Consider the following 21,829-nt stretch of genomic DNA (forward strand, 5'->3'; position numbering starts at 1 on the left):
AACCGTGGAAACATTGTAGATATATTTATAAAAAAAATCTTGCCTTCCTTCATACCGAGTCCAAATGAGCCGTTTTGAATTTGTCCAATTTGGGACGTTTTTTTCGAAGTGTGACGTCATTGGATATCGCCATATATAGCAAAAATTAACACGAAAAGCTTGCGCGGGTCCGCCATTGTAGTCTGACATTGGAGTCAATAGGTTCCTTTTTCTCTATCTTCTTGTAGTGGGGCAGACTGCCTCTTACATGCACGTGCACCCTCCGCAAGTGTCAGACCTGGACCGGGACCGGAAGCCGGCAGACCCGTCAGCGATCCTGTTCTTCTCCCTTTAATATTTGTCTGATCTTGAATGTGATTGTGCTGAAAATTTTAATTTTCCTGAAGGAATAAATAAAGTACTATCTCATCTAATCTGATCAAATTTTTTGAATACAAAGTAGTGTATAGTTCAAACTCATATTTGTCTGTAGACTCGCTATGGAAACGCTAAAAACTACAATATGGATGACGGAGAGAAGACGCTGTCAAAGTGGAGGCCCATGAATAAGACCGGTCGTAAAACGGCGCAACCTTAAGTGACGGTCAGAAAGTGGCTTGAAGACAGATTGTTAAACATAATCCATGCAACATTTTGACCAAATAACCACCATTACTAGTTATTTAGACCACGAGGAACAGTTTTAAATGTAGAAAAAAATGTCATAGTATGACCGGGTACTCCGGCTTCCTCCCACCCCCAAAGACATGCACCTGAGGATAGGTTGATTGGCAACATTAAATTGGCCTTAGTGTGTGAATGTGAATTTGTCTATCTATCTGGGTTGGCCCTGTGATGAGGTGGCAACTTGTCCAGGGTGTACACCGCCTTCCGCCCGAATGCAGCTGAGATTGGCTCCAGCACCCCCCGCTACCCCAAAAGGGACAATCGGTAGAAAATGGATGGATGGACCCCTTTAAGTCCCACAGGACATTTGATAATGGTACACTTCGCTGACTACATAGTACCTGTTTTTTTAAGGGTATTACAAAGCAGAGCCTTAAAATGAGTAAATAGTAAATGGTTGTACTTGTATAACGTTTTTTACCCCTTTTTAAGGAACCCAAAGCGCTTTAACAATATTTCCACATTCTCCCATTCACACACTGATGGCGGGAACTGCCATGCAAGGCGCTAACCAGGGTCCATCAGGAGCAAGGGTGAAGTGTCTTGCCCAAGGACACAACGGACGTGACTAGGATGGTAGAAGGTGGGGATTGAACCAGTAACCCTCAGATTGCTGGCACGTCCACTCTACCAACTTCGCCACACCGTCCCCTAGTAGAGTAGGTAACATGCAATGGAAAATGGGCATAAAACAGTCTACAAAGTACATATGTGGTAGTGGAGCAGTCTAAAAACATTGCCATTAACAACCCTGTAGGTGTGGGTAACCTCCTGATGGAGCGTTTTTTATTATATCCACAAGATGGCAGTGGCTGCATTTGAAGTACTCATCTCTACCTACTGTATAAAGAGACACATTTTATCCAAGAGATGGAAGGCAGACACTAAACCGACAGCTACAGCAAAATGGAAACTGTGGGCTAACACATTGCTTAGCTCATAATTAACATGTGGATTTGATGTAAATACTCCAATTGAAACCCTATTCAACTGTTTTCACTTTTTAATGCACTCCAAAATATTAATAAAGTAGATAAATAAATTGTTTCATTTAACACCCTGTGTTCTTTGCAGTTAGGGTAAAAAAATCTATGGCCTCTCAAGTCATGCTTGCAAGGTGTCATCCCTCTGGGATGCCGCCCTGTCAGACTTGGTCAACATCTGCTTAATGAAGCTTGCAGGACCACTAATTGCCTTTTTTTCTCAAATCAAGCAGACATCTTTTGACACAAAGCCTCTTTTCTAAGCTGAGGGCTAATCCTTTCACCCTTTCACTTTGATTAGTGGCTTCCAAGAGGCACGCTCCCTTAATGGACTTAATGGACTACCTGGAAGAGGGAGGAGAACACATGGAAGGTGTACACCGCACAGGAGCCGTCCGAGTCTGACACGAGCTGGTTGACGTGAGTCCGCCAAGCCTCCTCGGCGTCGTCGCACACCGCCGGCTGGAACGCCACCAGGATGGCTGAGAAGAAGGGAGATGGCGGCGGGGACGAGCCGGATTCCACTATGTCGTCTCTCTCCTCCTCTGCGAGACTGAGGGCGGAGAGGATGTTTAGTCGTCATCATCTCGTTAGCCAGCGGGGAGGAGAGGGCGTACCTGGGTAAGCAGCTGTCAAGGTCCAGCTCTTTGTAGAACCCGTGAGTGCAGTGAAATTCAGAGGGAATATCGCTGATGGAGAGCGACATGTTCTCCTCGTGGACATCTTTATCCTCTTGTGAGAAGTCATGCTGTTAGAAAGGAGGGGACATATTTTTTTTTAGCACTTAGACAAACACTAATGCAGCATGCACGTACACCTCAATTCATAGAAACACATTATTGGCGGTAAACGGTCACACTAACCTTGCCATGGGACACTCCTTGAGGTCTTTCATCGCATCAATTTAGCGTGGAGTCAGCCAATTTGTATTAATTATGCCATCATTGCGGCCTTGCACACATTTTGAGGCAGGCAATGTGTACACCTTTCTTGACGTCCCACATGCCACAATAAGAGTTTTTAGTAGCTGCTTAGCCCCACCCACACTGAAGCAATAGGTATACACATTGCCGAAGAGCGGACGGAGACACAGAGAAAGACTCCAGAACTTCTAATACCCCAAAATAATCACTACTATGAAATTATGCTTGCAAGTTCAATCCCTTTTTTGGCATGCAGCTGCAAAAAAATAAAATATGAGCGTCTCATGCTCTTTTCTGAGAGGAAATGTAGAAAAGGAGGGGAGAACGTTAAAGAAAAACCCATAGTGCAAAAAACAAAAACTATAGAAAGAGGGAGAGAGAGTAGCAACTATTTGGCAAAGTTAGTAAAGAATTCTAGGAAGGAGGCGCTATAGGATTGATTAGTTCCCAGAATCTCAGACACCCTGAAGCCCTTATTCACCCGCTGCTTCGAGTCCTCCGGCAGTTGGACCTCGAAACTGGGATTTTTGGAACTTGGCGGCGTCGAGTCAGTCGAGGTTGTGTTACAAAAGGAGTCCATGTTATTGATCTCAGAGGTAGGAGAGAGGCTGCCGGTCTGCAAGAGAGAGAGAGGGAGAGAGATAGAGAGAGAGAGAGAGAGACAAGACGAGAGCTGAGTGGACACACCCTGGGCCAAAGACATTTGACAAGAGTGGGCAACATTCCCCAAGTGCGCGGAAGCGCGGGCAGCTGTGTGAATACATGCTTGTGCATCTACGATCCACCCATCCATTTTCTCTACCGCGTGTACTCATTATGGTCACGGATGAGCTGGAGCCTATCCCGGCTGACTTTGGGTGAAAGGTGGGGTACACTCTGCCCTTGTCAATGCAAGGGCACATACCGGGGGGCCTCAATCCACACATGAGTTTTTTTCCTACGACGGTGATATAAATCAAGAATTAGTCCAAACTTTCAGCTCACTCAACACCTAAGTCATCCACAAAACACGTTAAAACAGTTTTTCTTAACCATAGGGCCCATTGTTGGGCAGCCAAAAAATAACTGTTTCTCAGTTGTGGTCCTCAGAAGACGTCTGGAGCTAAAGTTATAGAGAAGTTTGCTAAGTGCAAAAAGTATGACCAAAAGTGGGGAAGCTGTATTTTCATTTGCACTTTACACAGTTTACGTAAGAAACATATTCATTATTAATTTATTTTATTTGTTTAAGAAAAACATAATTGAATGTAAATCATTTTTTGGGTAGTTATTTAGGGTCCCTTCTTATGCAGTTTATATATTTTTTTTATTAGCCTGCTCTAAGTCTAAAGTGTATGTGTTACATAAATATTAATCTTTTGTGAACAACCTTGTGTGCTTGTTGGAGGACATTTTTAACTGTTAGCTGGCCTAAACATGCTTCAGCACTGCTTGTATCGGAGCGTTTATATCGGAGCGCTGATTCAATCCGACACTTGATACTGATATCAGACAAGTTTCGCTACAATGTCCAATTCTACTTCACTTTCCTTTTCTTTGACACACTTACTGGAGGAAAAGTGGTTTACTAAAGAACAAAAGTGATATTGTTCTTCTTAAGTGTAGCAATGTCTGACTATGTGTTCTTCCAACCCACACACGTAACTATCCATCCATCCATCCATTTTCTACCGCTTATTCCCTTTCGGGGTCGCGGGGGGCGCTGGCGCCTATCTCAGCTACAATCGGGCGGAAGGCAGGGTACACCCTGGACAAGTCGCCACCTCATCGCAGGGCCAACACAGATAGACAGACAACATTCACACTCACATTCACACACTAGGGCCAATTTAGTGTTGCCAATTAACCTATCCCCAGGTGCAGAGGGGTTAGTGCGTCTGCCTCACAATACGAAGTTCCTGCAGTCTTGGGTTCAAATCCAGGCTCGGGATCTTCCTGTGTGGAGTTTGCATCTTATCCCCGTGAATGCGTGGGTTCCCTCCGGGTACTCCGGCTTCCTCCCACACGTAACCATTTATTTTTTATTTGCGCTGTGTTGATTCATGGGGGTGGACCCTAACGACAAAACAACGTAGAACGAGGACAGGCGGTAGAAACAATTATTCACACTCACTTCAACATTTACGGACAATTTAGAGTCTCCAATTAGCTTACTATGTTTTGGGTATGTAGGATTAAGCCGGACTACGCAACGAGAACCTACATACAAATGGGGACAACATGCAAATTCGGACACAAAATCTCTAGACCATTGTGCAACGTTCAGTTTCACTACTAAACGGATTAAACACATACTGGCACTTGCCACTGTATTGTCCATATACAAGTCGGACAGTAATAATAAAGGTTGACCTACAAGCTGAGAGTGGGAGATTATTTGGCTGGCAGAGAGTGAATCCTCCTCAGATGACTCCTCAGAGTCCTCCTCGGGCGTGATGTGGCTCAGGCTGGGCATGCTGCTGGACAGATGGCTCTCCTCCAGTGCGTGAAGGTCGCTCTGGTCAAGGCTGTCCACCGAGTGACGGCGCACGCCCCAGTTGAAGTTGTCCATGGTCTCCCCCTGCAACAGCGAGCGAGAGATGGTTATCAAGGACAAGGTCATGTCTGTAACGGCCACAACATTAGGTACACCTACACAATCCGATACAAGCTACACCATGTTTGTTGATCTATATCCATTTGTATTTGTACATGTTGATTCTGTGTACCTAATGTAGTGCTCATTTCGTGTTTGTACATATTCATGCAGTGGTCTAAATATTGTTCTTCTCAAGAAAAGGTTAGAATGATTACTGTAGTCTGACCGATAGTCTATCTTTTCACCTTCACATCACACCCACTCTACTGATGCTTTTAGGAAAATTGAAGCAATCTAAGCATCTTTAAAAATAACACTGAAGTAAAAACTGCATTTAATGTACAAAGTAATTCCTTCTGAAATTCTTACAGTGCTGTATCCTTATCAAATTTGAAATCTATTTTAAAATGTGTATTAACGTGTTAACACACTTCATTTAAAAATTGTATGTTTATCTTTTTATGCATTTTATTCAAACAGAATTATTATGAAAAATTTATTGTATTTACTATGATTCTTACAGTTTTCCTAATTTGCTCATTATCTAATGGACTGGCATAAATGCACTCTATAAATGAATAAATACAATTTGAAAAAAACAATATATAATATTTACAAGTATTAATTAACAGTGGGCTTCATCCTTTAAATTACTAGAATAACATTTCTTTAAATAAACAACAAAAACAAAATAATTAATCTAGACTTTTAATTATATTGCATTCCATTAAATTAAATAATATTATATTATACAAAATAATATTATATTATATTACATACATATATTTTGAATAATACATAAAAAACATGCAATTTCCACTAACAATAATTAGTCATACTCCTGAACAAACAGTACAAATCATTGCATGCACACAGCAAAAACAACATCAACAAAACGGTAAAAAAAAACTTACCTGCAACTCCTAGATAGCACACAGAAACAGAAAAGTAAAGCATTATTGCGTAAACCTGCATAGTGTAAGCAAATCCAAAACGACCGAGAATCATTGTTGCCATTATGGAGAACTCACCTCTCCATCCTCAAGCTCCACATCCAGGAAGTCAAAGTCCCTGAAGACTCTAAACTGCTGCTCTGAGGCGCTGTCGTCCACTGTGTCCGCTTCTCGGGTACCGTCGTCAGAAGACACGAGGCTGGGTTGGTGCTCCATGAGGTCCAAGTCTCCACAGCTCGAGAAAATTACCTTCACCACCAAAACAACAATTAATCAGGACGGTACTGGATGAACGGCGTTTTCATCTATCAGTGTCACTTGCCGAAGGATTTTTTGTGAGGCCCACTTCTTGTCCGCACAGAGATAATACGTTGACAAGTTTTTCTCGCGTTCTTTTCTGCGGAGGGAACAAAGTCATAGAAATATAATCAGAAAGTTTTTGCACAAGGCTTGTGAACGTGTTTTCAGCTATGATCTTTAATTAGCTAAAATAAAAAGAGAAGATATTTCATCCAATGGAACAAAAAACTCCTAAATAACCCTAGAATAGAGAGAAGTAAAATTAATTGCTCATTCATTCATTTAATAAGTTATCTAGATCAGATACAAATGGGTTGGTGTTACATTACAGCTTCGGAGTTTGCATACACATTAGGGCCTGATCTACTAAGATCCAAATGCCACACGCTAAATAGCATGTGAAAACTATGAAAAAGCCTATACTCTTAGTGAGCGTGTTGCGTGTGAACTCAGAGACAATGCAGCAGCAGCAGCTCAGTGTGTCAATAGTTGCAGTAGTTACCTCTCTGTCATCAGGGTGCCGTGTTACTAAAAATTGTTTCTCAGTGTTAGCTCTAATTAAAACAATGACGCTAATACTTAGTTATTTTCAGGTCACTGCATGTAAATGGAGTAATGTTGGCGCTTTTTGGATGTTTTTCAGAGGGCTTCATTAGCTGAATAGATGACTCCACTCCCATTAGCTAAATTGTTAGACTTAGAATGCATCCAAAAGACAAATATATGTGTTCTTGTCTCACATAGGGATTTTGAATGATAGGTAAAACAAAAAAAAGTGCAGTTTTAAGAGACGCACTCCTGTGCACAGGAGCTTAATAAATAGGCTTTGCATGTTCTATCAAGTTTGCATGTGTATTCTTCGCTAACAGCCATAACATTTTGTATTCAACAAATAATTTTAATACAACAGAGACACTGAAAAGGTGTGTTATCATTTGTGTTATGGCGCCATCTTTTGAACGAGTTCGCTCACTGCAGGTTGAAAATGTACCAGTCTTGTGCCTTGAACCAGAAGTATAAGTTCCTTTTTCGTCTATTATTTGTCCAGAGTTTCTGCTCGAAATGATTCTTCATCAATCACTCTAAGCAACATTTCTAAGTTCAACAATATAACAAAAAAAAATCATACTTAGTAAACCGTCCAATGTGTGACGTCTGTAAGTGTTTTCATGCATATTTGCACATGCTATCATTATGTAATGAAGCCAGTTTAGTTAGCATTAGCAAATATGCTAACACGTTTACAAGTGTCTGTTAGTATTATTAACTAACAATGGCAGACTTTTTGTAATGTTTTAGTTTCATAAATTCACAAAACCGTCACCATAGAGTTATTGAGTCTGTTTAGCTGATTGGAGAGTGAGCTACCATGAATTGATTAACGTGGACCCCGACTTAAACAAGTTGAGAAACTTTTTCGGGTGTTACCATTTAGTGGTCAATTGTACGGAATATGTACTGAACTGTGCAATCTACTAAAAAAAGTTTCAATCAATCAATCAATTAAAGCTGCTGCAGCTAATGGGTCTATGGCGATGGCATATGTTTTGTTTGATCAATCCCCGTTTTACTGCTGTGAGAAAGGCACTGTTTGGAAACAATTAAGGTATGGAAATAAACATTTATGAAACTCTTTGTACTGGTATGTGACTGCAGTTTATATTCCGGAGCGGCTAATATTTATTTCTTCTAAAATTTGGTGGGTGCTACTTAAATACCGCTTCGATCTATAGCCTGGAAAATACGATACACTACACCTTCTGACCCGACATACATATTTTTTTCAAATGACTAAATAAAAAAATGTTTTGCTTATCCCTTGATTCATTCATCAATGACAATATCCTCCTCCATACATTCAACGCTATCCATAACCTTGCCCAGTCATATTTTTCTGACCACTTAAACATTACCATTCCTACCCGATCACTCGGGTCTTCCTCCTCCATCAACCTGACCGTTCCCTCAGCCCGTGTGTCTACCGTGGGGTTAGGAGCCTTCAGCTGCCTTGCCTGTGAAACTCCTTTCGCCCCGACATCAGGTGCAATGACTTATTATATTTTAATGTAACCTGTAATCCACTTGTTTAGTCAGGGCCATGCCTGACACAAATGTTTGTTTTTAATTGTTACTTTGCTTCAATTTTTAGTTTTAATGCTGCTTTTATGTGATGTACCTTGAGTGCCTTGCACAAGACAAAAACATTACTATTATTGAAAATACATAGGGATATATTTTATCACATCATTATTTTGCCATTCAGAATCAGATAGAGATTCTTTGAAATCATCGAGAACAAGTTTTGCCCATTCAGAATTACATTTTCTGTTGATTAGTTTGCACATCATCACCAAAATGTAATGTAATTGGAAAAATCCTCCATATTATTTAAAAATCTGGATAAATCTACAGACAAGAAGTTGTATTAGACTTCCAACAAGGCATACAACCTCGGTGGTTCATGGCTCATGGTGAAAAACTGTATGTCGTTTTTTTTAAACTTTACTTGATAGGACCAAAATACCCCCCAGCCTTGAAAACATAACCTCCTTTGTGCAAAATTACAAACAATTTAAGACACTTGTGTTAAACAAGTATACATAAATTATTTCAACGGGATTCATCATCACCTGGGAAGATTGAGGCCTCTTCCAGCTGACGGGCACTAGCACGTTGTTGGATGTAGATCCAGAGGAGCTGGAGGAGGTGCTGCGGGTGCCTGCTGTAGTTCTACTTTTCCCGTCTTGCCCCGGGGAAGCACGCAAGTCGTCGTAGCGCCGGCCAATCACGGGCGTCTGGCGGGGCGGACACAAACACATGAGCCATGTCAGTTTCAGCACGTCAAAGTTCCTTCGTGATAGTTCCACCTCCACTTGCGGCCAGAAAAAGATTGGGCCTTTAAAGTTTTAAATAACTTGTTGGTTATTTAGCTTGGATTGGCAGCTTGTCCTCGCACACTCAGTGTTTGGCGACAAGTCAGTGATTCACACACAAAGGGCTGCAGCAATGATCTGACATCACTTCCTGCCATTCATGCGCTACACAAATAGCTCAGTGTTCAGTTCCCACACATTACTTTTTTTCATGTCCTCTTGCTGCACAGCTTATTTACTGTGTTTACCTTTTCAGATCGCAAGTTAAATCTCAAAAGGGTTTTGCTTGAAAAAGGGGAACATTTGTAGGAAAGGAAAGGTGGATAAATGTTTCCTCCTTTTAATAAAAATGTGAGGCAGACACCCACCACACCCAAAGGGTGGAGGTGTAGGGACAAGTTAACTTTTTGTGGTCTTTCACCTCTGATATGTCAAAGTGGAAATCCAGGGTTTTCCCAGGCAAGGCCTTGGAGGAGCGGTCCCACACTCTGCTGACGTCCTCATAGAAGAGGTCGCTGGAAGGCTGCGCCAAGCTGGCTGACCGACTCACCACCAGTTTCAGAATATTCAGAGCTTCCCTCCAGTGGACGCTCTGCAGCAGAAAAACACAAAACATAATAACATCATCGTTTGTGTGGTTTAATGGCTTCTATTTTTAGAGACGGCAGTGTTCTGGTGAAGCTGAGTTGAGACCACAGCTTTCAGCACGGTTTATAGTTTGGGTGTGTCTACAAATGTCCTGCAATGACACAAGACACCCACTTCTTTTCTCCTTGTGTTTGAAGGAAAGTGACAGGAATTACAAGAACTTTCCAAATTTGAAAAAGGCTAAAATCATAAAGCACAAAGCAACCAACAAAGTACTCCCCAAATGATATCCAAAATTTTTGTGCCTCAACCACACTTAAAACATCAATATGTGTAGTAACATTTTAATCACATTAATTAAATGTATTTATCATACAAAAGTACATTTGTCAGCATCTACCCCTGTTTTTATGCTTTATTATTTAACAACAGTTTCTGGTATAATTTAATTATGATAATATTTAATTAGTTATTATTTTATCATACTCCCTGTTTGTGTTTATGTACTTATTTATTACACGTTTGTCAGTATCTACTCCTGTTTTATATTTGAACTATTAAACCACAGTAAATAAATGGTAAATGGGTTGTACTTGTATAGCGCTTTTCTACCTTCAAGGTACTCAAAGCGCTTTGACACTACTTCCACATTCACACACACATTCACACACTGATGGAGGAAACTGCCATGCAAGGCCCTAACCAGCACCCATCAGGAGTAAGTGTGAAGTGTCTTGCTCAGGACACAACGGACGTGACGAGGTTGGTACTTGGTGGGGATTGAACCAGGGACCCTCGGGTTGCGCACCGCCGCTCTCCCAACTGCGCCACGCCATCCCTATCTCAAATAATTTATTCTGAATTTATTCATTTACTCCAATTGAATATGTTATCATTTACTATTTATTATATGACATTAGTCAGTATTTACTCCTGTATTTTTTCTTTTATTATTGAACCACAGTATCTGATTTCATGTATCCTGAATTCATTTATTTATTGTTATTATTTAATCAATTTTTATTTCATTATACTTTCTGTAGTTATTTATTATACAATTGTCAGTATTGACTGCTGTTTTTTAATGCTTTGAATGTTAAACCGCTGTATCTAATATCATATATTCTGAATTCATCCATATTTATGATTTAATAAGTTATTATTCATTATATTTTCTGTATTCATTTGTGCATTGTACAACACATCTGTCCGTATTTACTCAAACCACTGAATTTGATATCAGTTATTCAGAAATATTTATCTGCAATTGTTTAATAATGTACTCATCACGAATCACATATACTGTATTTATTTACTTTTTGTGTAAGTGATGTTTTCTCTCATTTCTCGATTACTGTAACGTATTATTTTCGGGTCTCCCCATATCTAGCATTAAAAGATTACAGTTGGTACAAAATGCGGCTGCTAGACTTTTGACAAGAACAAGAAAGTTTGATCATATTACGCCTGTACTGGTTCACCTGCACTGGCTTCCTGTGCACTTAAGATGTGACTTTAAGGTTTTACTAATTACGTATAAAATACTACACGGTCTAGCTCCAGCCTATCTTGCCGATTGTATTGTACCATATGTCCCGGCAAGAAATCTGCGTTCAAAAGACTCCGGCTTATTAGTGATTCCTAGAGCCCAAAAAAAGTCTGCGGGCTATAGAGCGTTTTCCGTTCGGGCTCCAGTACTCTGGAATGCCCTCCCGGTAACAGTTCGAGATGCTACCTCAGTAGAAGCATTTAAGTCTCACCTTAAAACTCATCTGTATACTCTAGCCTTTAAATAGACCTCCTTTTTAGACCAGTTGATCTGCCGCTTCTTTTCTTTCTCCTATGTCCCCCCTCCCTTGTGGAGGGGGTCCGGTCCGATAACCATGGATGAAGTACTGGCTGTCCAGAGTCGAGACCCAGGATGGACCGCTCGTCGGGACCCGGGATGGACCGCTCGCCTGTATCGATTGGGGACATCTCTACGCTGCTGACCCGCCTCCGCTTGAGATTGTCTCCTGTGGACGGGACTCTCGCTGCTGTCTTGGATCCGCTTTGAACTGAACTCTCGCGGCCGTGTTGGAGCCACTATGGATTGAACTTTCACAGTATCATGTTGGACCCGCTCGACATCCATTGCTTTCGGTCCCCTAGAGGGGGGGGGGGTTGCCCACATCTGAGGTCCTTTCCAAGGTTTCTCATAGTCAGCATTGTCACTGGCGTCCCACTGGATGTGAATTCTCCCTGCCCACTGGGTGTGAGTTTTCCTTGCCCTTTTGTGGGTTCTTCTGAGGATGTTGTAGTCGTAATGATTTGTGCAGTCCTTTGAGACATTTGTGATTTGGGGCTATATAAATAAACATTGATTGATTGTTCATGTATGCTTCATTGTTATATCATTAAGTCAATTTTACTCCCTCATTGATTAATCTATTTTACTTCTTCTTCCATTACTTAACAAAGTACCTACAAACTCTATTAACTTGACCATACCAACTGTCAGGACCATGCCCACTCCCTCACTCCAGAGATCCTAATCTTCAAATACACTCAGCTGGCTGCTCATCGCCTCACAGCCAAACAGACTCTTCCATTCCACACTCACCTGTGACTCATTACCAAACATCTATATATAAACTCTCCTTAGTCCGGCTCCCTCAGGCAGTATTGTTTGACTTTGAAAGACTTTAGCCTGACCAAACGGTCCTGTCCGTTTATAAGTCTTTGTTTGTTGCTGAACTATTTTTGCCTTTGACTATGTTTTTGCCTCCTCCCTTGTACCTTTGCGTGAATTGCAGTAAAACATTGTGTTGGCCCTGCGATGAGGTGGCGACTTGTCCAGGGTGTACCCTGCCTTCCGCCCGATTGTAGCTGAGATAGGCGCCAGCGCCCCCGCGACCCCGAAAGGGAATAAGCGGTAGAAAATGGATGGAAGGCATTTGAAACCTGCGCCTGCATCCAAGAATGTCATTACAACAACTTTCTTACTCTTTTATTTCCCTATTACAAAATGATAACATCTGAAGATAGGAAATAAACAAATAAGTAATTACATAGGCCTAGAGAAAGACAATGATTAAATAAGTTCTGCTTCTTCCTGCTCCTTTTCAGGCATAATGCATATCTGTAACACAGAATTATATTTAGTTTTTTATGGTAAATTTTGTCAAGCATGTTGTGCTTCACTTCCTGCAGGTGGTACTTCCATTTGTCCCTATTGTTTTGTCCATATAGTGCAGTGATTCTCAAACTGTGGGCTTCATCTGGTGATATGCTAAATAATCACTTAATTAACTATTCACCACAGTGTTACTGTTCAAACTGTGTGTAATGTCACAGTGGCCAAAATAGTTTTAAATAAAACCTCTGCCTTGTTTTAATAAAAATTTAGGCCTTCTACGCTACTGTATTTTAATATGGGTCATTATGGTGGTTCTTGGAAAGTCAATTGATTTCTGAGGTTGTATTTGGTGAAAAATATTTGAGACCCATTGAAAAAGTGCTTTAAACTGACAAGTAAAAAAAGTAAGAAGTAAATCATTGGATTACAACAACCAGAAGCACAAAGGCGGTTACTGCTCACCTGTGCAAACTTCTCAATGGTCTTGAGCACCTCCATGTTGAAGGGCTTGGCTTGGATTCCACTCAGGTCCATGTGACTCAGCAGACTGTAGATTATTTGCAAAAGGGTCTGCTGCATGCTAGGGAGACCTTTCTCCAACATCTGTTACAGAAGAAGAAACATGAAGAAAACTAATTATACGCACCATCAGACGACAGGAAGGTTGAACAAACCTCGGCCATGTAAGTGACCAGTCTGAAGGTGATGTCCGAGAAGGCCTCGTGCAGATACCGACACACCACATTGACCCACGAGAAGCAGTTTCGGGTGTAGGAACGAGTTTTGTAAAGAGTCATGACGTGGGCCAGGTTGGAGAGTTTGTCGTTCTTCTCCTCCAGACATACCTGAACAGCAGAAGCATGCGATGAAGGACAGAAGTTTGTCTCGGGTCTGCAGATGTGCCTAATAAAGTGGACAGAGCAAAAACCTGAGCTATCCTCTCGGCAACATCCTGACAGAAGTGATTGGGGCCGTCAAAATTCTGCACCAAATGCGGAAGTAAGCACAGGACATTCAAGGGGAACCCTAATGGAGGACAGTAACATATAATTGGAGAGGATAATTTAGGACAGGTGTTTCATTACTGTACCAATGACTTGTGAAGTGTCCACAACAGACACCCGCGACACAGGTGTGAGCTGCCAGAAGAGCTGCAGCGTGAGGTCTGTGGTGGCTACAGATGTGAAGCCCTTGAGCAAGAGCTGCTGGAGCCCAGTAAAGGTGCTCCACTTCAGCTGGCCCTGCAGCTTCTCCAACTTCTCCCGGTTCTCCGGTTTGTCCAAGGACACGTGACCAAGCAGTTTGTTGAGCAGCCTCAGAGACATCTGGTACTCAAACTCAAAGTCTGACTCCATCAGCGATACAGCAACCCAGAAGATGGTGGCGAGGAGGTTACTGGGATGGTTGACGTTGCTCGGATCTGAGATGTTGTCATTGGAGGATGAGGGGCTGCTGCGGCTTTTGCCCAACAGAAGCTGCTGCTCACACGCTTGGATGCGGTCCAAGGTGGCGCTGCGAGGGGGGTCCGACCACTTGTCCGCTTCGCCAAACTTCTTGGGGACGGAGGAGCTTCTCTGGTGTCGACTACGCTCTTCTCTGTGTAGGCTGAGCTGGCCCGTGCTTTTCCTGTTGGACATAAGCTTCAACGTAGTGAGTAGATCTGGAGATGACGCTCTGGTTAGGATGGCCATGAGGTCGTTGTTTTTGAGGCACTCGGCCAAGTTGTCCACCACAGATTCCAGCGTGAGTAACACTTCCATCACATAGCCCTGTTGTTTGTGGAAAAAAATTGTGCATATTCAATTGACCAAAACTAGATGGACATTGTATTTGCATGACAAGCTTGGATTTAAGTATAAATTATCTTATACCATGCATGCATTTGCATTCAAAATGATTAAGATTCCCTTATACTACCTTTACTTGCAAAATGAAACAGCTACTCAAAGAACTGAGTTCAATAAACTTTCAAATTGTCAGTAATAAATAAAGAAATATTAAACACTGTTAATTGTAAATGAAGACTTTTATTCCGCCATCAGTGTGTGAATGTGGGAATTGGAGAATGTGGGAATATATTTTTTTATAATTTTTATATTTTCTCAGAGTATTAGATAATCAATCTCAAAATTACAAATTAATCCACGTCATTTTAGATTTTTTTTTAAAGTTTTTTTGTGATAATTTTTTTCCAACATTTTTCTTGTAATATTGTTTTTTCTATCTAAAATCTATATAAAACATAATATATATACATATATATCCCCCCCAAACTTAATTATACATTTATTTATGTCATAATACAACTTAATTTTTTTTAAATTACATGTTTAGCAACGTCATTTTATGATTTTTTCTTGGAAAATACCACCTTTTTTTTCCTCATTACAAAATTAGTTTCTACAATATTTGTTTTGTAATATTCCAACTTTTTTCCTACAGTTATGACTATTTTTTGTAATTTTAATGCTTACACGAAAACATTGTTTTTACATAATTATACGTTTATTTGTAAAATAAATATTTATTAGTCATGTAAATAAAGATTTTTTTGTAATATTAGAATTTTAGGCTACAAAGTATGATTACATGTTTTCCAAAATTAGATGAACAAAGATAATTTAACTCATTAGGATTTGCATGACAGTCTTGGATTTGGGTGTAATTATTGTATAACATGCAGGGTAGACATTTACCCTCAAAATTATTAGCCCCTTATATTACATTTATTTTCAAAATAAACAAACAATTGATTCTTGTGTTGAGCTATTCATTGATTTTTGTTTTGTTGTTTTTTTTGTAAAATACTGCAAGTTTAGTAAACTTTCAAACCGTCAGTAATCAATTAATACAGAGGTATGTGTAAATGTAGGGTTTTATTCTTTTAATATAATGACAATTTTTATTTTGAAATGATGTTTTCTTCTTCATAATACTATATAATTTATCTCGGAAATAAATATATATCCATGTAATGTTTATGATTAATTAATTAATTACTTATTGCAAAATAAAGTTTTTTTTCCCATGTATATTTTATCCTAAATTTTTCTTGCAATGTTGAACCTTTTTTCCTATAATTATGACTTTTTAAAAGTATTATTTCCACTTATACCAAAAAATGTTTTTCACATGATATGTTGTCTGTCTATCTGTGTTGGCCCTGCGATGAGGTGGCGACTTGTCCAGGGTGTACCCTGCCTTCCGCCCGATTGTAGCTGAGATAGGCGCCAGCGCCCCCCGCGACCCCGAAAGGGAATAAGCGGTAGAAAATGGATGGATGGATATACACATGTATTCCTGTCATTAAATAATGACATGTGACAGGTTTACTTGTAAACTATACTGTATACATTTTTTCTTGTAATATTACAATCTTAGGCTACTAGTAATTAAGATGTAAATGTTGCCATTTGATTCATTTTTAATTTAATTTATTCTTTTAATTTAGTTTTTTTCCTGCAAAGTGTGGTCCTCATAGAGATGTTTAGCCTGCACCTAGGCATCACTTTAAAATACACATTTACTAAATAAATAAACAGTTGGGCAACATCAGGTCAAGCTTGATAATTCACAGTAATAAAGGTTTCTACATTGGTCATATACACACACTTTCACTAACCTGCACTTCCTCTCCATGCTCTCCAACAACCTCCACCAGCCTCGAGAGCAAATCCGAGACAGCGTGTGCGTAGACTGGCCGGCCGAGGGCACGAAACACCTGGAAGGAGCGGCCGGCGTAGTGGCGCGAGGAACTGCACAGGGCCGTGTGTAAAGCCACGTTGCTTAGATCCTGCTCCAGGTGAACATCTAAAAAGGACAGTATCACCAATACAACGTAGACCACATGTGTTGATTATGGATTGTGGTTCCAGACTGAAAGCACACCTGATTCCTTGAAAACGGACACCACGTGACGCAGGAAATTTGTCAACTGGCTGGTACTTTTGGAAATTTGATTCTTGGGTGAAATGTCTTCATGGCACCACAGGGGTCCATATGAGCTATAAAACAACACAATAAGCTATTAACTATCTTGGTTAATCAACTGCAATACAAAAACAAACCTCCAGTCTAATGCAAATCTGCACCACTAGGTGATGCTCTACCTACACTAAAATGAGCTCAGAAAATGGTCCTTTGTTGGTTAAAGGACATGCAGAAGAAAATATTCAGTCTGGTTTGTGGTACCTTGTGGTTAAAAACTCAATGAGCCTGTTTGTCTTCAGGTCCGTGTTAGCGGACGTCGCCAGCTCGTCCACCTCGTGTGCAATGTCGGGCAGGTTGTTGGTGCTGCCCCCGAGACTCAGGCTGGACGAAGTAGAGGAGGAACTCAGACCGGAGTCTGTCACGGGTGATGCCTGGCACTCCCTCAGAAAGTCAAAACCTTCTGAGCACAACAGAGGAAATGGCGCGCTGATTAGATCTGTCAAACTTTACATACAAGCTTTTAGGGAATGGGGGAAGCTGGGTAATGATGTAATTATGTGCTATCGTGGCCTGTTATAGCACGGAGGTCTACTTTTAGGGTAATTATTCTGGAAAATCAGGGAATGTCTTGACATTTGTCAAACAGTTTGACAGCATGGGAAGCAAACATCGCACATTGGAGCACTAACAGATGGCTCCACTTGGGGCAATCGGATAAAAATAGCTGCATGGAATGCTTTAATCAAGACCTTTGAAGGCCCCCTGCTCCATATTGCTTTTGGAACACAGTCCAAATATTTTCGTCCGAGATAAGAGACTTATCTACAGCATCCTCTGACGGGAATGTAAGCTATTCCCTCGCATTTTTTACCTGGCGTTAAAGACTCGGCCTTGCAAGTGAGGGTTTTGGCACCGTGAAACTCGCGAGTCTGCAACAGCACCGAGGCGACGGCCTGGAAGTTGTTGTGGCAAGACAAGGTGATGAGCAGGTGGAGGAGGAGACGCTTGCTGTCCTCAAACACTTCTGGACGGTAGTGATCCATGCCTGAGGATGAGACAGCAACTTTATCTGACCTCATGCTCAGAAAAAAACACAAAGTATTTATGCCTGACCTAAAGTATACAGTATATCACAGAAGTTATTTTAATCACATAGATGGCTTTTCATCAGGATAAATAAGTATAGCATGAACTTACCCAAAAATAGGGCATGCAGCAGTAAGGGGAGGTGCAAGGCCCAGTCCTCCCTCACACTGTGGTCCACTACCATCTCGGTCATGAATATGACTGCTATATTACACCTTGAAGAAAATGAAATATGGTAGGATTAAATAGCAAAATGGGCCCTCATTTACTAAGATCCATATACCATGAGCTAAACAGCATGTGCAATCTACAAAAAGGTGTGTACTATTGGCGGGTGTGTTGTGTGTGATCTACTGAGACTGCATGTGCAATTGTAAAGTGGTGCACACCGCCCTATTTAAATGAAGATTTTGCATGTACTATGCAGGGCATCTCACACACTCTCATTTACTGCACAGTAATTTTATTATGCTCCTAGCTGTGGGGTTTTGAAATGTTTTCAAACATACAACAGACATGTAGCACTTTTTATGGGCATTTTAGAAGCAGTCGTCCAGTACAGCTACACTGACACCACTTTTTTACCGCGAAGGTGCACTAATTGAAGAGAGACTGACTGCACTTGCTCCGCTCAGGATGCCAAAAAAGGGTACTTACAGAATTTTACAAATTTACGTTATTGAAAAACATACTAAAGAACACCAAAATTTAATTTGTTTTAAACAGCCTCTTAAGTACTTTAGCAGCTATCAAATTATAAAATAATGTTGCTGAATAGTCTTATTTTGCTCACTGAACAGACGCAATCCACTTTGCTCACGTTTAGTAGATACGTTTTGGGTGTGCTATTAAGTTTGCACGCAAACCTTTAGTAAAACAGGCCCTTGGTGTGTTGTAGCAGTATGTATTATACCTGTGCAGGGGTCCTCTGGGGGTGAGGGTCTCGGGCACAAAGTCCACTAGTGGTGCCCAACATCCGCCGTTTAGAGGCATAGGTAGAGGATGGGGCTGGTTGCTTTCCACTACAATCATCAGCCAGTCAACATAAGGAGGCAGAGGTTCACCTGTGGCATTGACAGAACATAATTCCCATTGTGTAAAAATACTTTTTAATGATGTTCAAACAGTATGTGACACTAGAGCTTGTTTATAAGCATCAAACATGAGAAATATATATAATTTCCCTCACTGGTTTGCTCCATTTTTCAGAGAATAGTTTCCCAAATGGTTAGTATAAAACAGGGGTCTCAAACTCAATTTGCCTGGGGGTCACTGTATGCAGACACTGGGTGAGGTTGGGCAGCAAGACAAGATTACTTAAAAATTTTAACATGGACGTTTAATGGATTAACCTTCTTTGAACGGCTTACCCACCCTAGCAATATACTAGTCGATTCTCCCCATTTTTCCAGGGAACACCCGAATATCAGTGCATCTCCTGACAATTGGGTAAGCGTTGTACATATATTAGCCCTGACTCACATCCAGTTAACAGTACCATAAGGGTTCCGTATTAGCGCTGCCTTTACCACCTTTTACTACATGTCATTGTTATCGACTTAACATCAAGTTAACAGTGTGCCGGCCTTGATATATACATCAAAACTCTTTGTTTGGTACACGTGAGTGACTGCAAGACATACTCGATCAACAGCCATACAGGTCCCACTGAGGGAGGCTGTATAACAAGTTTATCACTGTTACAAATATGCGCCACACTGTGAAGACACATAAACAAGAATGACAAACACATTTTGGGAGAACATCCGCACTGTACCACAACATAAACACAACAGAACAAATACCCAGAACACCTTGCAGCCCTAACTCTCCACCTCCACCGACGCAGGGGAGGGGGGGCAGAATTGGGAGGCGGGGTTTAGTGGTAGCCCGGAAGAATCAGGGCTGCATGGGATTCTGGGTATTTCTTCTGTTGTGTTTATGTTGTGTTGCAGTGCGGATGTTTTCCCGAAATGTGTTTGTCATTCTTGTTTGGTGTGGGTTCACAGTATGGCGCATATTTGTAACAGTGATAAACTTGTTTAAACAGCCACCGTTAGTGTGACCTCTAAGTATGCCTTGCAGTCACTGGCACGGCAGTTTTACGTGAAAGCAATGTACACTTTTAACTAATGAATGACACGGCACTTGATATAAATTGTTGTCACCAACGGATTCCTAGTCTCTTCCTGCGCTGTCACTGATAAGTATATAACGGCAAAAATAATGGCGCGCTAGGCTTATAAGAAGAAGTACTTGAATCAAATCTCTGCCTGTGAGAATTTAACAAAATATAGAATTTGAATTATTATTGTTTTATTTTTTTTATTTTGCACTAAAAAAAAACAATTGAACAATGTATTTCCCATTATTTGTTACAGTACAAATAAAAAAGTATAAAAATATTTTTTTTAATTTTTTTTTACATCTGTTTTAAATCTGTTTATTCTTATATGTTCTTATTTGAACGTATACACACACACATATGTATATATGTGTATATATATATATATATATATATATATATATATATATATATATATATATAGGCTTTACAATACGAAGGTCCTGCAGTCCTGGGTTCAAATCCAGGCTCGGGATCTTTCTGTGTGGAGTTTGCATGTTCTCCCCGTGAATGCGTGGATTCCCTCCGGGTACTCCGGCTTCCTCCCACGCCAGCACCCCCTGCGACTCCGAAAGGGAATAAGCGGTAGAAAATGGATGGATGGATGGATATATGTATATATATATATATATATATATATATATATATATATACACACACAAACACATATATATATATAAATATATATACACACACATATATATATATATATATATATATATATATATATATATATTTACACATATATATAGTATCTTATGAATTATATATATATATACATATATATATATATGTATATATATATATATATATATATATAATAATGGATTAGATTTATCAATCAATCAATCAATGTTTACTTATATAGCCCTAAATCACTAGTGTCTCAAAGGGCTGCACAAACCACTACGACATCCTCGGTAGGCCCACATAAGGGCAAGGAAAACTCACACCCAGTGGGACATCGGTGACAATAATGACCCAGTGGGACGTCGATGACAATGATGACCATGAGAACCTTGGAGAGGAGGAAAGCAATGGATGTCGAGCGGGTCTAACATGATATTGTGAAAGTTCAATCCATAATGGATCCAACATACTCAAAGCGCTCACAGAGAAGTGGGAACCCATCATTCATTCACACCTGGTGGTGGTAAGCTACATCTGTAGCCACAGCTGCCCTGGGGTAGACTGACGGAAGCGTGGCTGCCAGTTTGCGCCTACGGCCCCTCCAACCACCACCAATCATTCATTCATCATTCATTTACCAGTGTGAGCGGCACCGGGGGCAAGGGTGAAGTGTCCTGCCCTAGGACACAACGGCAGCGATTTGGATGTCAATAGGCGGGAAGCGAATCTGCAACCCTCAGGTTTCTGGCACGGCCGCTCTACCCACTACGCCATGCCGCCCCTATATATATATATATATATATATATATATATATATATATATATATATATATATGGATGTATATATATATATTTGTATATATATATGTATATGTATATATATATATACAAATATATATATACATCCATATATATATATATACATATATATATACATACATATATATATATATATATATATATATATATATACATACATATATATATATATATATACATACATACATACATATATATATATATATACACACACATATGGTATCTCCTGGTTTCTTTTTTTCATAAAATGTATTTTT

At 40.3% G+C, this 21,829-nt stretch overlaps 1 protein-coding gene across 2 annotated transcripts in view; it reads right to left on the reverse strand.

Moving 5' to 3' along the window:
- frya (furry homolog a (Drosophila)) overlaps positions 1–21,829 on the reverse strand; it is an 80,508-nt gene that overhangs the window by 14,270 nt on the left and 44,409 nt on the right. For both annotated transcript variants that reach the window (XM_061877303.1, XM_061877304.1), the window contains exons 37-54: positions 18,912–19,062; positions 18,110–18,213; positions 17,784–17,957; positions 17,174–17,372; positions 16,871–16,986; positions 16,605–16,792; positions 14,073–14,751; positions 13,911–14,008; positions 13,657–13,827; positions 13,445–13,585; positions 9,698–9,868; positions 9,034–9,198; positions 6,426–6,500; positions 6,182–6,352; positions 4,929–5,132; positions 3,054–3,188; positions 2,267–2,397; positions 1,995–2,202 (exon numbers count right to left, since the gene is read on the reverse strand). In XM_061877303.1, the coding sequence (XP_061733287.1) occupies positions 1,995–2,202; positions 2,267–2,397; positions 3,054–3,188; positions 4,929–5,132; positions 6,182–6,352; positions 6,426–6,500; positions 9,034–9,198; positions 9,698–9,868; positions 13,445–13,585; positions 13,657–13,827; positions 13,911–14,008; positions 14,073–14,751; positions 16,605–16,792; positions 16,871–16,986; positions 17,174–17,372; positions 17,784–17,957; positions 18,110–18,213; positions 18,912–19,062 (3,281 nt within the window). The remainder of the gene's footprint in view (positions 1–1,994; positions 2,203–2,266; positions 2,398–3,053; positions 3,189–4,928; positions 5,133–6,181; positions 6,353–6,425; positions 6,501–9,033; positions 9,199–9,697; positions 9,869–13,444; positions 13,586–13,656; positions 13,828–13,910; positions 14,009–14,072; positions 14,752–16,604; positions 16,793–16,870; positions 16,987–17,173; positions 17,373–17,783; positions 17,958–18,109; positions 18,214–18,911; positions 19,063–21,829) is intronic.

This window comes from Nerophis ophidion, linkage group LG18, assembly GCF_033978795.1.
Source record: "Nerophis ophidion isolate RoL-2023_Sa linkage group LG18, RoL_Noph_v1.0, whole genome shotgun sequence".
Taxonomy (NCBI): Eukaryota; Metazoa; Chordata; class Actinopteri; order Syngnathiformes; family Syngnathidae; genus Nerophis; species Nerophis ophidion.